Below are 15,512 nucleotides of genomic sequence, written 5' to 3' on the forward strand. Positions count from 1 at the left end.
TTGTGTCCTCAGGATCTGCTGCACAAGTGAGAAGATCTCGCTCTGTGTCCTCTTCCACTGGAGCAGAGGTGGCTAATGCTATAGAAAGGGGAGCCTTCTCGGGGGCTTTCAAACTGCTTCAAACACAGTTTGTGCCTGGTGATAAGGGAGCGTGAAATCTTTCCTCAAGCTGATGGACTTGCAGCCTGCTGGAGCCATGCCTGGAAAGATGAATGTTCTCTCCGCAGGAGATGATCATGGAGTTTTAAAATACCACTAATGCTGTTTCCTCACCTCCATCTCTTCCTCACAAACCTTGGCTTCCACTATGCGCTCCTAAGTGCTGCCAACCAATTTGTTGGCTTACAGGGCTGGGGAGTAAATTCTGTTCTCTTCCCACAGGTGTCTTTGTCTTTCTATCAGCACAAGCCAGAACCAGTACCACCTTCAGGTAAGCAGGATTTGTGGGCATAGCTCAGGGAAGTAATCAGTTCCTCCTAGGAAAGGACCCTGTACGTTAAACAGCCTCACTCATCTGACTTGTGTGTGTTCATCTGGAATCAATCTGGATACAATCTTCTAATGAGACGTGGGGTAATAATGCTATGGTAACAGTTGGATAATGCAGAGAAAGAGCTATTATAAAGCCATAACTCAGTCAGTGAGTTCAGATAACATAATAAACCACAAGACTGAACACCAAGGGCTCGTATGCCTTGCAAGTCTCTGCAACACATTTACAACCACATGAGATGCCTATCAGCCATGCATTGTTATCAGGGATATATAAACCCTTTTAAACATTAACATTTTTATGGACTGAGATGTGTTAAAACTCAGGTAGCTCCTTGCCAAGGGATTTTGCTCACCTTGACAAATGCCAATGCAAAAAGAAATCAAAAGCCTCAGACTTTGACCTCCTTTCTTTTTTTTTTTTCAATAATTATTGCAGTGTTTTATTGGATTCCACCTGCTTCTCCCCATCCTGCAAAACAGTATTTCTGTGGGATCACTGCAGGATTCCGCTCAGTGTTTGCTACGGGCATTTTGGTACAGATAACTTGTACTGGATTTCTATTCGCTTGCCTGTCAAATCAGTCAGTTACACACCTACTTTGGAAAGGAAAACCCCTGAAAATACACTTTTAAAAATCATTTTATTACAAATTTCCGAAGACTGAAGGATTGTGATGAATTATATGTGATGGGTCTGGCCACTGGAGGAAAACATTTAAAACCAACCTCTGCTTGGGCTTAACGTACCGTCTCTGTGCAGAGCCTGAGGTGACGCTGTCCCCCACACTTTATGTCCTTATCTCTATTAGCAACAAACTGTTCTCTGAAACGTTGCTCCTTTTAAAAGCATTGCCCTCAAACTGATGTTCCTCCAGGAGCCTCACTCTGTCACAAACTTGGTGCTGGTGATGCGCTTTACCATAAGCACCCCTACAAAAGTACCTGCAGTTGGAGCCCTTGTGTCCACAGTCAACAATCCGAGGCAGCCTGACCTAAGAAGTTAATGCTGAGGAGTCCAGGTTGTGATAAATTTATTTTCTAAACAGGACTGGAGAATTCCAGCACCTCATTTAGCACCAAGGCTCTTTTTGTCCCAGGTCTGCAGCTTCATTCTTCTCAACACAGCACAGCAGAAGTAGTATTAATCCATTTTGGGACGTAGTGGATAGTGGGATTAGTGGGGAGGTATCTAGAACCAGTGTCCCAACATCTCAGTTTTGGGGTTCCTGTCTTGGAGCAGATAGAGATGTGGGTTTAGACATACCAGAATTGAAACTAGCAACATAATAAGTTTGCTTTGGCTTTAACCACCACGCTTCTATTTCTGCTGTGTTCCCTTCTACCCTGTGAGGCTTTGACTCAGTCATTACAGAAAATGATCTATCATTCTGTACACCTTTGCAGAGTGCATAGCATATTAAGGCCCTGACCTTACTGGCATGAAACTATGATTTCCCCCCAAGTGCAAAACAATAACGTTTCATTAATCATCCACAACAGAAATCCCCGTTCCCCAGACTACTGGCAATAATCTACATTTTTACTTGTCTAGGAACTTGAATTAAAGGGGAGAAAAATGGTTTACAACAGCCCGTGGCAGTGATGTAGCAAGAGCCTTTATGTAAGAGCTGGCGGAGAGCTGACGGTGTGAGGGTGAGGCGAGCAGCGAGCTGCTGGAAGGATGTTTCTCTGAGGTGTGTTCTGTGCTGGAGCTGGGAACAGCAGTCTCAAGGGCACAAATTCCAGCGCCTGAATGTGCTTGGTCTTGTTCAACTGATTCATTTCTTACAGCTATACCAAGCTGAGCTGCAAAATCGCCTCCTGCTTTACTCAAAGGCTTTCGCAGCTTGTCGATAAATTATTTTCCAATTAACTACGTGCTAGCTTGGAGCTGGAGGCTCTCAGAAGATGCAGCAAGGTGAGGGAGAGAAAAGAGTCACAGTCTTTGCAATGCTCCCATCAAAGAAAAGAGGTTCTGGTTCCTGCTCTGACATGGTCTGTCTTGGTGGTGCTTCCCAGAGCAGTGTGGGGTGAGTAAAACCCGTCTGCAGGTGCATCTGTGCAGCTGACAGATAAGCACTGACAGTGCTAAAGGTTTTCCCTGTGATTTGACAACATTGTAAAAGAGCAAACTTTTGCTTTAGTACATAATTAATGACTAACAGCTCTGATTCAAGCTGTTAAATCAAGTTAAACTTGAAAGTTCAAGATTTTCCCCACTTCAGGGAATCACCCTTTCTGAGCCTCCTGACCCGTGGAAAGGGCTCCAGGGTAGAATCACTGCAACTCACTGGATCTCTACAAATGACCCGATCTCTCCTGTACAAGTGGCAGCTTTTTCCCAGATCCCCCTACACCATGAAAGTCTCGCACTTCTTTTAAAGATTACATGTGAAAAGCATTTGATTCTTTGTTGGTGACACTGCTTTGCGGCTCTGTTTTTACTGAATTCTTTTCGTTGGCTTAATCTGCAAATTAGATTTTTTTTCTCTTAACAAGTATTATCTAATGGAGGTTTTATTTGATCTCCTTGGGAAAAACACATACTAAACTGCTAAAGCACTTGTATGAGATTCTAAGACAAACCTTACCTTTAAAGGAAACTCTAGAAGATACGACTGGCATTTGCAGTACAGCATTAAGTAAGCATAACCACACACCTGCTGTGTACCTGGCCAGAATTCAGGTAACTGCAAAAACTAAGATTCCACAGGAAGACACTGAGTTAATTGACAGGCAATTAAAGCATTTGAATACAATACAGCCAGGTGATGGATCCTCTGCACAGGATTGTCTCTGTTTGGGAATAATCCCAATCTCTGCACATCTTTTCCTTTGATTTTTCCTTTCACCACACAGGGAATTGGGGTGAACCATTGCGTGGGAGCAGAGGAGCACAGCTGAAATCAGGAGCCTCAGCCTGAGTTGCTCCTCTGCTGCTCAGCTCCCCGAGTTGGTTGTGTGAGATGATGAAAATGGAGTCTCCTTTTTGCTGGTAACTGTCATAATGAAGTCAAGTGGAAAAGTGCTACTTACCCTATAATAAAAAAAACATCTATTGTCCGTAGCCCTGAAAACACGATAATAAATAAAACCTCATCTTTCAGGCTGCGTAAACCAGTCGCTTATGTAATAGAACATGGTGTAATTTTCCACTTACAATCTCAAATACTGTAATAAGAAAGCAATCAAAGCACAAACAAGAAAGCCCTTTAAGTGGTGCTGCAGGTAATATTTCCGTAATGGCCGTCCACAATTGCAACTGTTTTTTTTCCTCCCACCTCACATCATTTCTACTTATCTCAATCATTTAATTAAAAGAAAATCAACTTAAAACTGGTGAAAGACCACCTTAACCCGATTGCAGCAGCGGGCAGAGGAAAAAAAGAAGGCTGCAGCAGCACAACCCATGGGCAACACTGGGGTGTGATAAACCAACACCATCCCTCATCCTCCAGTCAGGATGAGACGTGAGGTTCTGTGTGGGGTCTGCTGTGCTGTGCACACAGCGTTTTTCCTTGGCCTCGTGTGAGCCCCCCTGGTGTTGGGTGAGCATCCCTGGTCCTTTACTAACACACACTGTATCTGGGTGCCACCAGGCGCCCTCAGCCAGGCCTGGCTCAGAACAGCAGCATAGAGCTGCTTTCCCTGCAAACACACCTGGCACCGATCTTGTAGTTTTGCTCTTTTCCCCTCTGTTTACAAACAAACAAATGCATTTTAAGAGGAGAAACCATCTTTCCCACTGCTGATGTAAGGCAGCTTGCGGTGACCAGCACCCCCGGCCCTCACGTAGCCGAATTAGGAAATAACAACACCGTGCTTTATTACCCTGAGGGGGCTTCGGCCCGACCTTCCCGCCTGGGAGGGGCCAGCATGGCGGGGTCTCCGTGCGGCCTGCGGCAGTGACGTCACGCTCGCCCCCTCCATGTTGCCGTGGCGACGCTCTGCACCCCGCGTGGATGCGTCCCGGGTTACCATAGCGACGCTGAAGCCGTTTCCATAGCGACGCGGCCCCGCCTCCTCAATGAGGCGACGATCACGTGTTCCGCTCTACGCGCACGGCACTCTCGCGAGAGCGGCGGGGCCCGGCGCTGCAGCCATGTCTACCGCTATGAACTTCAGCGCCAAGAGCTTCAAACCGCGGCCGCCAGACAAGGGCGCCTTCCCGCTGGATCACTTCGGTGCGGTAACGCGACTCGCCGCCGGGCCCCGCTCCCCCTCGGCTCCGCGCGGGCCCGAGCCCGGCGGTAGCGCGACCCCCGCCGTGTGTTGCAGGAGAGTGCAGCGCCTTCAAGGAGCGCTTCATGCAGTGCCTCCGCGACAGCGGCTTCGAGAGCGGCGCGTGCCGGGAGCGCGCCATGGCCTACCTGCAGTGCCGCATGGACAGGCAGGTGGCGGCCGGGGGCGCGCAGGGCTGCGGACACGCGCAGCGCGTGCTCTGACGCAGCTGTGCCTTCCGCGTGCAGCAGCGCGCGGCCCGAGGGGCTGTGTGGGGAGGGCGGGAGGAAGGCTGTGGGGAGGAAGGCTGTCTCGATGCTGCTGACCCCACTGACGTTTCTGAGGCTTTGCCAGCCGCTCTGCGTGCCTCGGGTTTCTCTACAGCAAATAGTAGGAAGTGAGGCAGGAAACGCTGCTGTTCTGTCTGTTACGCGGTGTGTTCTGCAAAATTGTTGTTCCTGTTGTTTCCAACGTAGGCAGCTCATGGCTAACGAACCGCTGGAAAAGCTGGGATTTAAAGATCTGCTGGATGAGAAGTCGGAAGCAGAACCTGGGAAAGAGTGACGAAGAAAGAGCTTTACCTCTCACTGCTTTACCTCACGTACGGGAGGAGTAACTCCTGTGTAGTACGTATTGGGCCTGTATTGCAATAGGAAGTGCTTTGGGGAGGATGCTTTTCTTCCAGAATATTCTTTTTTAAAATCAGATTGTTAAGGTGAGCCAAAGTGCTGCCTTTGTTTCCTTTCCTCCTCCAGCCTGCTCCTAAAGGTCACTGTAGCACTTCACGTGGCAGCAAACAGTGGTTGCTGAAGTGTTCTCCGTGTCTGCAGGGGCAGTAAGCTCTTGCTTTAAAAAAACTACAGCACAACAACCCTCCACCTCAACTATAGGTTATTGCTATGTGGGCATTACTAATCTGCCTGCAGCAGGCACCTTTCGGGTGGAAATAAAGCTGTTGTGGTACTTGAAAATTACTATTTAATTTCCTTTTTTTGGGTGATCTTCTTTCCAGGCTGCATTTCCAGCATCACCAGTAGGTTTTTATTTACCATGCCAACGTTTGACCTTTATTTCATCATTTAACCAGTAGTCGTTCGTTACAGTTGCCTTTGTTTCTCCACTTAGTGTTGCCATGTTATTTTTCACATCCTTATGGTGAAATCAGAGGGAAGATGGCAGTGGTATTTATTGGTCTTTGAAGTAAATGTGAATTATTTATATAAACATGTCTGGACTTTTCTTTTGAAAGCATGTTTTTTGGGATGCACACACTTAGCTGGTTCTCCTATGCTTCCTTCTTTATTTAGTGGCCTCTGTTTGGTACATCCAGTCATTCCTGTTTCTGTTTTCAGAGAGATCCAGGAAAGAGTAAAATAATACTCTCTGCTCTTCACGTTAGTGGGGGAAAATGAGATTTAAATTGTGGCCCTGGTCTGGCCTGAGCAGAACGCAGATAGTTCAGAGCAGATTTCTGTTTGAAAAGGGTATTCTGTTTGCTTTCTGCTGCGCCTTTTTAGTCTGCTTCATTCCACTGCTTAAATTCTGTCTTTTGATGAGATTATAAAAAAGAAAGCAGAGATTCTATTGCTGAAACAGGACGTTAAAAGACTTCATATTAAGCTGAGGAACAAAAGCCTTCTTTTAGTGATGCTGAATAAAAAATTAAAGTAATTGCCAACATCTTCAGATGAAAGAAATCAAATTTCATGCTTCCCTGCTCCATGATTATTGTGAAGTGACACACCGAGGAGGGGTTCAGAAAACCACCAGTAGTGAGGAATACTCAGAGGTTGTTACTTCTTTCTTAGGCTACTACTCTGCATGGGAATCCGAGCAAACAGTTCTTTGTGTTTTTCTTGAGACAGTTGATACAGTAACTGTAGAATAGAAGGCGTGATGTTCCAGAAGTCTCCAGGGAATGAATGTAGCCAGCAGAGCTGGAGTGACAGACAGTGCATTTAAACTGCAGCTGAGGAGGGAGCCGCTGGGACTCTTAGAATGGCAGAGGCCCTGACTCTGGACCTGGTGCAGGAGGGACTGTGGGAGCAGAAGTAATTTCTAAGTACTGCACACCGTGCCAAAGGAAACAGTGCTGTGTGCTGCTTGTCTGCCTGCAGTTCTACCGTGGCACCTTGGTGATGTGGCCAGCAGGACCCTGCGTGCTACGGGCTGACTGTGCTGCTCATCTGCCAAATGGGCGCAGTGTGCTTCATCCTGCACACAGCAACTGCAGAAGTGGAATTGCCATCCCAGCAGGGATGGGAACTCTGCACCTCTCACCAGCCTGTAGAAGATAACATCACCTGGATCCACAGTACATCTCATCCTGCCTCCCGGCGCGGTGACTCAGCTTCACAGCACAGTTCCTTTCTTGCCAGGACAAGAGCGAGGGCTGTGAGTGGATAGATGAAAACTCAGGAAACTGACAGGAGCATCTATTTCCTGGCTGTGAGGCGTTAGCTGGAGAAGATAATATGTTCTGTGGAATTGTGAGGTGAGTTCAAAGTTGGTGAGGGCTATCAATTTTGTTCAATTGAGATCTAATGTAACCGAGAAGTGGTGGAAAAATCATTAATCAGTGCTGAGCCCGGGGTCGAACAATCCTGACTTGCTCTGATGACAAGTCATTGCAGCACCAGAGCCATGAGGGGGAAGTTCTTGGAATTCAATTCATTCCTGCCAGCACACAGACCATTAATTAAAACCTTTCTCTAAAACTTGTTTATTTTAGCTTTGCTTGTGGGATCAAGTTTTGTGCTTCTTTACAATGACAGCAGTACATTAAGCCAAACAGGAGTCATAAGTTTGTAGCTTATCTTTCCTGTACTGAGGGGGAAGCTCTCCAGAAGCTGACACTGAGTTGGGTAAGTTTATTCTGGAAGTGCTGAGCTGAGGCTCAGTGTGTGTGGTACGAGGGGGGCAGTTTTGTCAGGGATGCTGATTTCTTTATGTAGTTGTTCAGAGTTGATGAGCTGCTCTGCTGTGTGTGGCTCCAGGAATGAGGTGAGTCCCACACAAGTGCTTTAATCTTCATGTGAGAAGCTGGTGAGTGTGCCTGTTTGCACTGGTGCTGCCTTCCAAAGGCTGCCATGAAGCACCACCTGCTGACAGTCCCTGGGACTTGGAGAAATGCAAACGGTTGCAAAATGATGTTCAGCATGGATTAATGTTGAAAATGCCTGTTGAGATGTGATGGTACAGGTGTGGAAGGCATAGCCTAAAGCAGGAGGAAGTGCTGACTGTGTTGGAATGAAGATCTGTGTAAGCTGTTAAGCAATAATAGAAAACAGTAAGTAAGGGGGCTGTGATAGTCTTTCCTAGAGGTTTTTTTTTCCAGCCAAACCTCTGTTATAAAATAACTGTAGGTGCTCTGCTGCGTGGGATCCTGTCCTGGGGAGTCCCCAGAGGGTTCCAGGTCAGCAGTGCTGTGTGTGCTGGCACTTAGGAAAGCCTTGCACACACATAACCCCCTTTCTTTGTTCGGTTAGAATCAGTTCAGCCACAGAGTTTAACCTTGGTCACTGCAGTTATTTACAGAAAGAGAGCCTTGCTGCAAGCCAACCCTCTTTATGTCTTCCTGGAAGACTTTGAGCTCTAGGTGTATCTCCAAACAATAGCAATGAGCTGCAGAACAAGGAAGAAAGAGTTTAATAAGCAATTTCAAGGCTCTTAGAGTTCTTTTGACTTTAAAAAACAAAACAAAACAAAAAAGCACAAAAGCCTGTGCAAAGAGAGCCTCCTATGGTTGTGCTGGAAGGTGGGCCGTGGTCCCAAGTCTTGTACATAAGCAGAGTGAGCTTGTGCCTCTGTGGTAAGGAAGGGTTGTTCCCCTTGGAGGAGGGGTAGCAGGTGTAGCAGAGGGGCTGTGCAGTCAGTGCAGTTATGGACAGGCTGTGGGTGCAGCCAGCTGACCTTGCAGTTCTTCAGTCCTCTCCCAAATTCATCCTGGTTTGTCCTACCTGCTCAAACTGACTCAGATTAAGCAAACAAAAGACTTGAGGAAGGTACCTGCAAGGGTTACTTTCCCTTTCCTGGGTGTTTCAATGGGAAAAGATTAATCAGACATCCAGTTTCCAGTTCTTTTTTTCTTTTAATGACTGCTTCTCTGAATAGCTGGTAATGCTGCATTTCCGTCAGGATGCAGCAGTTTTCTCGCAAGCAGATTTCAAGACAAAATGCTTTCCTTCTGGTGCCATATGGCTTGAAATGCAAAAGTGATCACTGCTAGAAATAAGATCTTCATAGAAAGTCACCTAGAAGTTAAAGTGTGTGTGCAGAGGGCTTGATAAACCTTGGTGCATCTTTTTTATTTCTTGGGACTGACAGTGACACAGGGAGAGGTTTTTTGACTTCTCATAGGGACTGATGCTCATGTTCTCTCCCTAGCATTGCACAGACTGTTTCACCACTGGATTGTTTATTCCCTGTATTCCAAGAGATCTTGGGACTTGCATCAATTTTGTATTTGCTGATTCCTGCTGGGCTTGGTTGTAGACAAGTGTGGCATTCATCACATAGCCCAGCAAAAGCCAGTTAGTTCTGCAATTGTAGAGCTTCGGTGGGCTGAATCCAGTCTGTGCTGTTCCAGCTCTGGTGGGATTGTACCTGTCTGAATGAACAATCTTTCCCAGCTTCCACACAGAGTAAGGCAGGTTCCACCGATGTGGAGGAACACTGTGGTCCATGTGCTCCATCCTGCTGGCTGTTAATGAGCGGTGCCTTACACCACCCGGAGCTGCAGGTGCTCTTCTATTCAGGTCTGTTATGAATATTCTGTTCATAATATGAATTATGACAAACTGAAAGCAGCAGTAAAGTAGCCTCACAAAAAGAAAGTGGGGTAGTGAAGTATCCAGAATGATTCAGGCTTCTCACTTGATGATTTTAAAAAATAGGCAGTGGTGGCTGCTTTTGCAGCCAGTCCCTTTGGGCAACTGAGCTCTTTGACTATTTTAGTAACTTTCTAGGAGCTGACAGCTCCAATTTCTGCAGGATTTCTGGTGTTGTCAGTGCCAGGAAGCCCTGCTTCAGCAAGAAATTTTTAACGCGCCTGGTTTTAATCTCGCTTGTGAAGCTGCTAATGGAGGAGGGCATATGGGAAGGCAGTCGCAAGGAGGAAGTGCTCTGGAAAGCAGTCAGGCCCACTTTGGGGTTGTTCAATTTGCATTTCTTCGTTACCAAACTGTTCTGAGTTTCAGCAAGCTTAGGAGGCGCTGCATCTCTCCTCAGGACAAGGCAGGAGATCACAGCGCTGCAGAATCTGGGATGCTGGCACAGCCCTGAAGATGTGATGTGATGCTGTGGGCTGCAGGATGCTTCAGGCCTTGCAAGTGCTCAGCCGAATCTAATGTCAAATCCTGACTTTGTTGAGAGGACCAGGATTTATGGAGACCTCACTAGCATCAATGCCCCTGCATGGATCATCTGCTCTCGTACAGCCTGTACTCAAATTCTTTTGCTTCTCTAGCAGAAGTGGTGGAACTGACTGCTGGTTTGTGGGTGAGATCCTGCTCTATTGAATCTATTGAAGAACCAGGATTTAATTCCCAGAAAGCAGTTCTGGCAGTAGGTGCATCTGGCTTCCTCATATGGGGATATGGTCAGTGGGACCATCTGTGTGCAGGACAAAGACAACCACAGTCAGGTACCACACTGTTTTGTGATGCAGGGTGAGCAATTTCTGGTCAAAGAGTCAAATGCTGAGCTCACAGACTGCTGAAAAAGAACCAGGTGGGTTGAAAAATGAGAGCACGTTCAGAACATCTCATTCTGCCCTTTCAAGGCTCGCACCAGGAGACCTGCAGGTGTGGTAGTGCCAGCTAGAAGGGCTCGTTGAAGCAGAGAGATGTCTGGATTGATAGCTTTATTTTGCCTTATTTTAGCAAATAGTAAGGGGGAGGAGGGATGTTTATCACTGAAACTGATGCTGCCTAGTACTTTAGATCACAGCTCTAATAGGTTGGACTGGCTGAGACTAAATCACATTAGCAGCATTAATAACACAGAGTGGCTGGTAAGAAAACCTGCTATGGCAGCACTCAGCTGGTCCTCTGGTTCTTTGATTCAGGTTGGTGCCACTGCTCAGGGCTGCTTTGGTTATTAAAGCTCTTTCACAGAAGTCACCTGGGCAGCTGCTTCAACTCAGCACTGAAATGGCTGTTCTGTCACTCTCTCCCCTGCCGTTCCCCAACCTGGCTTGGGCTCATTTTATAGCCTGCCATAAAGTTGTTTATTTTTGCACCTGCTTTTCAGCCACAGGGGTCTCATGATGTTGTTTTCATGGCTTCTGGAGCAGGGCTGCTCTGTTGTTGCTAGAAATAATTGCTGTTAATTAATTCTTTGCTGATTTTTCTTTGGCAAAACATACTGAAATAAACAAGTGAACAGCACGCTCTGTATCCTGATGCTGTGGGAGCTGTTACAGGGCGTGCAGTGACATCCAAACAATCACATCAGCAGCCAGAGGAAGGGTAGGACACAGTCCTTGACATCCTGTGGATAAAGTTGAGTTGGGGGAGGCTCAAACACCATTTTGAGCTGTTCAAAAGCTTCCTCCAGGCTGCCGTTTCTAATCATTTTCTAGAGAAAAAACAGCTTTGTTTCCATGTAATGCTTTATTCAAATCACAGCTGAGTAATCTTGTGATTGGTGGTTGTGATGTGGTTTCAAACACCTGAGCTGGACAGGCAGCTGAGAGCAGCAGCCCATTCTGGGTGCTGTAGCTGCACCCAGTTTCTCTTTTTCTGTGTGCCCATTTGAAATGGCTGGTCTTCTTTCTGAGGACCCTGGCTCTGCTGTGGGGAATTGCAGGCCAGAAGTGATGTGCTAAACTTCTGCTCTTTTCTTGCTGTCCAGCAGTCCTACCAACAGTTTCTCCATCTGAGGCACAGCAGCCTCCTCATCTGGTTCCTTTTGCACCCTGCAATGGGACATCATGCAGTGCAGTCTCCCACTTAAGTGTCTCCAAGCTGTTCTTGGAAGGATGAGGCATTTGAGCCAGGAAGAGATTAAGTTATTGGAACTGAGCAAAAGCAATTTCTGTGATGAGTGTTTGCCCTGCAGTTTGCACGTCAAGCCCGTCCCTGATTCAGGTTGACCCAATGATGGCAATGTCTGAATAACTGTGCTGGCTTTTCTTGGAGGAGCTGGGCCCTGATGTACTGATCTCTTCACACACGTTTGCTTTCTCCATACAGGACTTCCTCAGACCTGAGTCTTCTAATTCCTGTGTATCAGGAATAATGCTAATCAGTGGTGTAACATGGGTGTAGGTGAATTATTGACTACAATGGTCTAATTTAGTCTTCTGTGAGAGTGTCATTAGGCAGCACAGCTCCAGTCAGGTGCATGGCAGCTGCCATGGAGCCCATTCCCTCTGCTGTCCTATGAAATGGATCCACTACAACTGCAAAGGGAGTTTTGCAATGATTTTTTTTTTTCTTGTGTTGAGATTTTCCTTTGTGCAGCAGACAGATGCAAACACCCAACACCCTCATGCTGCTCTTTAGGACACGTCTGGGCCCCCAGCAGTGACAGAGCAGCTCCTGAGACCCCAGTGAGGATCTTTCTCCTTTCTATGTTGATTCCCAGACCAGCCTGTTTCTGCAGCGAGCCCCAGGGGGAAAGAAGAGCAGTCATGCTGAGGGAAGAAACAGCACAGACATGAGCAAGTGATGGGTGGGCTGAGAGCAGTGGTTGAGGTTACTTTCCTTTCTGTGGCAGTGTGGTTGCAGGAAAGCTGCTCTGAGCTCCGGGGTGCAGCCATGGAACAAAACTTGCAATTGGTGAGAGTTGCAGCAGCCTGAAAAATAGAGTCTAGGTAAATCAGCAGAGAAATTTTGCTCTGCAACCCCTTCCTGTTCTCACTCTCCCTGTTTTTCTCCCATGAGTAGGAACTCACTGGATTGGTGCACGTTGTTACCCACACAGCTGCTAAGTGATGGGAGGAACAGGCTGCTTTTTCACACTGGTTGCTCTGGGGTTTGCAGCAGAGTTGGCCACTGTGCAAATGTAGTGAAACTTTGAGTTGCAAATCACTCCCCAACTCCCTTCAGGAGCTGTGTGACACCTTTTTATCATTGGGGGCTGCTAGGTATAGGCATTAGCTCTGCTATTTGGGCAGCCTTGCATCATTTTCCTTTGCGTTGTCATCTTCAACTCTGTCAACAGATCCCAACCTGTTGGGACAGAGTGCTTTTCTCCTGTCCTACAGAAGGAGAAAACCCTGCAGGAATCCATGCAGCAATTTGCTCAAAATCAGAGAAAGTTGTTGCTGGTATCAGATTTTCAGTTTGAAGGTTTGTAATTACCCTGCTCTGAGCTTCGTGGCATTCCTCTCCCAGGCATTGCCAGTCTTGATTTAATTACTCAATAACCCAATAACTTATACACACACACATGTTTTAATACAGATAGCTGTAGAATTGGGGGTTTTTTTTGGAGGTTTTTGCCTTTTTTGTTCCTTTCCTTTTTTTTCATTTGAACAGGAAACCATACTGCAACTGAAATGAGTTGCTTTAGCATGGGAGCGGTCAGTGCTACGGCTTGTGCACACAAACCCTGAGCTGCAAGAGCTGCCTCTGCTGTAGTGCTGAGGAAGCAGAAGGGACCCAGGCTGCTGTATCTGCTGCTCCACAGGGTTGTGCTTGACTGCAGTTGCAGTGGCATGAATTATTGATATTTCTGTTAGGGTTTGCTGTTCGCATAGGAATTTTTAATGTTTTCCTGTGTTGCACTGTGGATGTGCTCCCAGGTCACTTAAGGGGCTGAATTTAATACCTGTGTGTTTGGGTGACTGTGACATTGATACAGTCATTTCAGGGCTGGGGCTGCAAAATTCATATATTGAATAGCAGTGCAGGCACAGCAAAAAAAAAGCAGTGTCAGGGTGAAAGCTACGGAGGGGCAAGGAGAACACATTTTGGGGAGAGCTGGGATGTTTTCAGTGTGTCACCATAAAGATGATGAAGAGGTATGCAGGGATTTCTGAGCGTCCTTCTGCCTGTCCTCACACTCCAGCATTTCCAGGCTGCCCTGTGTGTAGCACCTTGGGAGATGGTATTGATATTGTCCGTTTCTAAGACAACAACCTTGTGATGTAGAAAAGACTGAGCTCAAAATGTGGGTGTTTATAAACGAGCTTGTTGTACACCTAAATGTGTGTGTCTAAGAACGTATCTATACAAAATTATATCAGACAGTAAGAGCCACACTGCTGTGGAGCATCAGATGCCATCTGAATGAGGATGGCACATTGCTACAGCTGATCCCCAGAGGGTATGGCTGGAGGCTTTCTGAGAAGTAGGAGCAAATGCATTGAACTCTCCTTGATGGGGCACATCCACAGGGAAAGCTCAGGTGAGGGGTTGCATCCTAAGAGGAGCAGTGTGATTTGGGTGAACCTGAGCTGCCACCAGCCCCTAGGATCCTCTAGGACCAGCAGTGAGCCTATGGAGATGCCCTTGTTGTGGACGGGCTGAGGCTGAGCCTCAGCTGAGCAGAAGATTATAGTCGGTTCTGGATGCTTTGGTCCTGTTCCAACTTCCCTCTATTCCCCCTCTGCCCATCCACCTGTGCTGTTTCCCGGTTGGATGCTGGGAGCAGGATTTGCAGCGTTGCATTTATGTCATGGGCAGGGTGGGAGCTGAGCGCTGCGATGGCTGCGGGTTGATCCTGGCTGGCTCCGTTCAGCACCTCCTCTGCCAGCCGCTCCCCTCTCATCGCTGACAACAGGCTCTGTTATATTTGATTTTATTACAAGATATAAATTTCTGTCTGCAGCCCTGGTTTCCAGCACGCAGAGAGGGATTGCCTAGCAACCAGGAGCACAAAAATTAAGAGAATCAATAAGACTTAATGGAAAGCTAAACAGAGACTTCACCCCCCCTTCCCCCAGCCGCTGCCCCCGATCAGTTCCCAATGACTTGCAGCATGCTGGCTGTTGCATGAAGCGTTCAGCAAGTGCCTGCGCTGGGAAAGCTGCAGGGAGGGGACAGTGTTGGGGCTGAGGTGCAGGTGATAAACTTGCCTTATGGTTTGGGTTTAGAGCTCTGCTCCTGTAAGTGTTTACACCGAGGAGCAGTACCACGAACTCGACCTGGCAGGGTTTGGGAGGACTGGGGCTATGATGCTGTGCTGGAGCCGGCTTAACTCTCCGGCATGGATTTAAGCCCCTGGTGGATGTTGGTGCTCTGCTCCAGGTTAGTGTGAGGGACTGAACAACCAAGGTCGCCTGCAGGCACGCACCAGCTGGAGGCTGCGGCTGCAAGCCTCAACAAAAGGGCTCTGTTTGGGATTATGCCTTCGGTTAGCATGGGAACGAGTTTGCAGATGTCATCAGCCTACACGTGTACAAGCAGCAGCCCTCGGCGCAGTGCTGCACAGAGTCAGCAAGGAGCAGCCTGACGTCAGTTGGGAACAATCAGAAATTGACTCGGTTACAGTCGCTCGCCTGACAGCACAAATGCAAAGGTCATTCGGGAAAATGTATTTCAGACAAGGGGAGCATTGTAAACCTATCAGGCCATGATTTTGCTCCTACTTAAGGCTGCATGCAGTTTTCGTTGCACAAAATGCTCCCCGGAACCTGCAGCTCTGCTCACATCCGTGTAGGCTGGTGGGATCGAGGCAGTGCTGTGCTGTTGGAAGGCTTCCCAGAGCTGCGTGGAGCTTCCAGGTGCTGCTGCCTCTGGCCCCACAGCAGCACAGTGGGGCTCAAGGGAGCAGACAAGGCTGCGTGGACCACATGCGCTCAGAGCAGTGTCACTGATGCCTGCAGCCTGTGTTCGAGAGGAGGG

The 15,512-nt window shown here is 47.6% G+C and overlaps 1 protein-coding gene across 1 annotated transcript; it reads left to right on the forward strand.

Annotated features, from left to right (window-relative positions):
* The first annotated feature begins 4,547 nt into the window (after positions 1-4,547).
* On the forward strand, positions 4,548-5,687 carry LOC128079042 (cytochrome c oxidase assembly protein COX19). Its single transcript, XM_052679913.1, has 3 exons — positions 4,548-4,679; positions 4,774-4,889; positions 5,197-5,687. The coding sequence occupies exons 1-3, from the start codon at positions 4,598-4,600 to the stop codon at positions 5,278-5,280; spliced, it is 282 nt and encodes a 93-aa protein (XP_052535873.1). The 5' UTR covers positions 4,548-4,597; the 3' UTR covers positions 5,281-5,687.
* The last annotated feature ends 9,825 nt before the right edge of the window (positions 5,688-15,512 follow it).

Source organism: Tympanuchus pallidicinctus, unplaced genomic scaffold (assembly GCF_026119805.1).
Source record: "Tympanuchus pallidicinctus isolate F22 unplaced genomic scaffold, pur_lepc_1.0 scaffold18, whole genome shotgun sequence".
Lineage (NCBI taxonomy): Eukaryota > Metazoa > Chordata > Aves > Galliformes > Phasianidae > Tympanuchus > Tympanuchus pallidicinctus.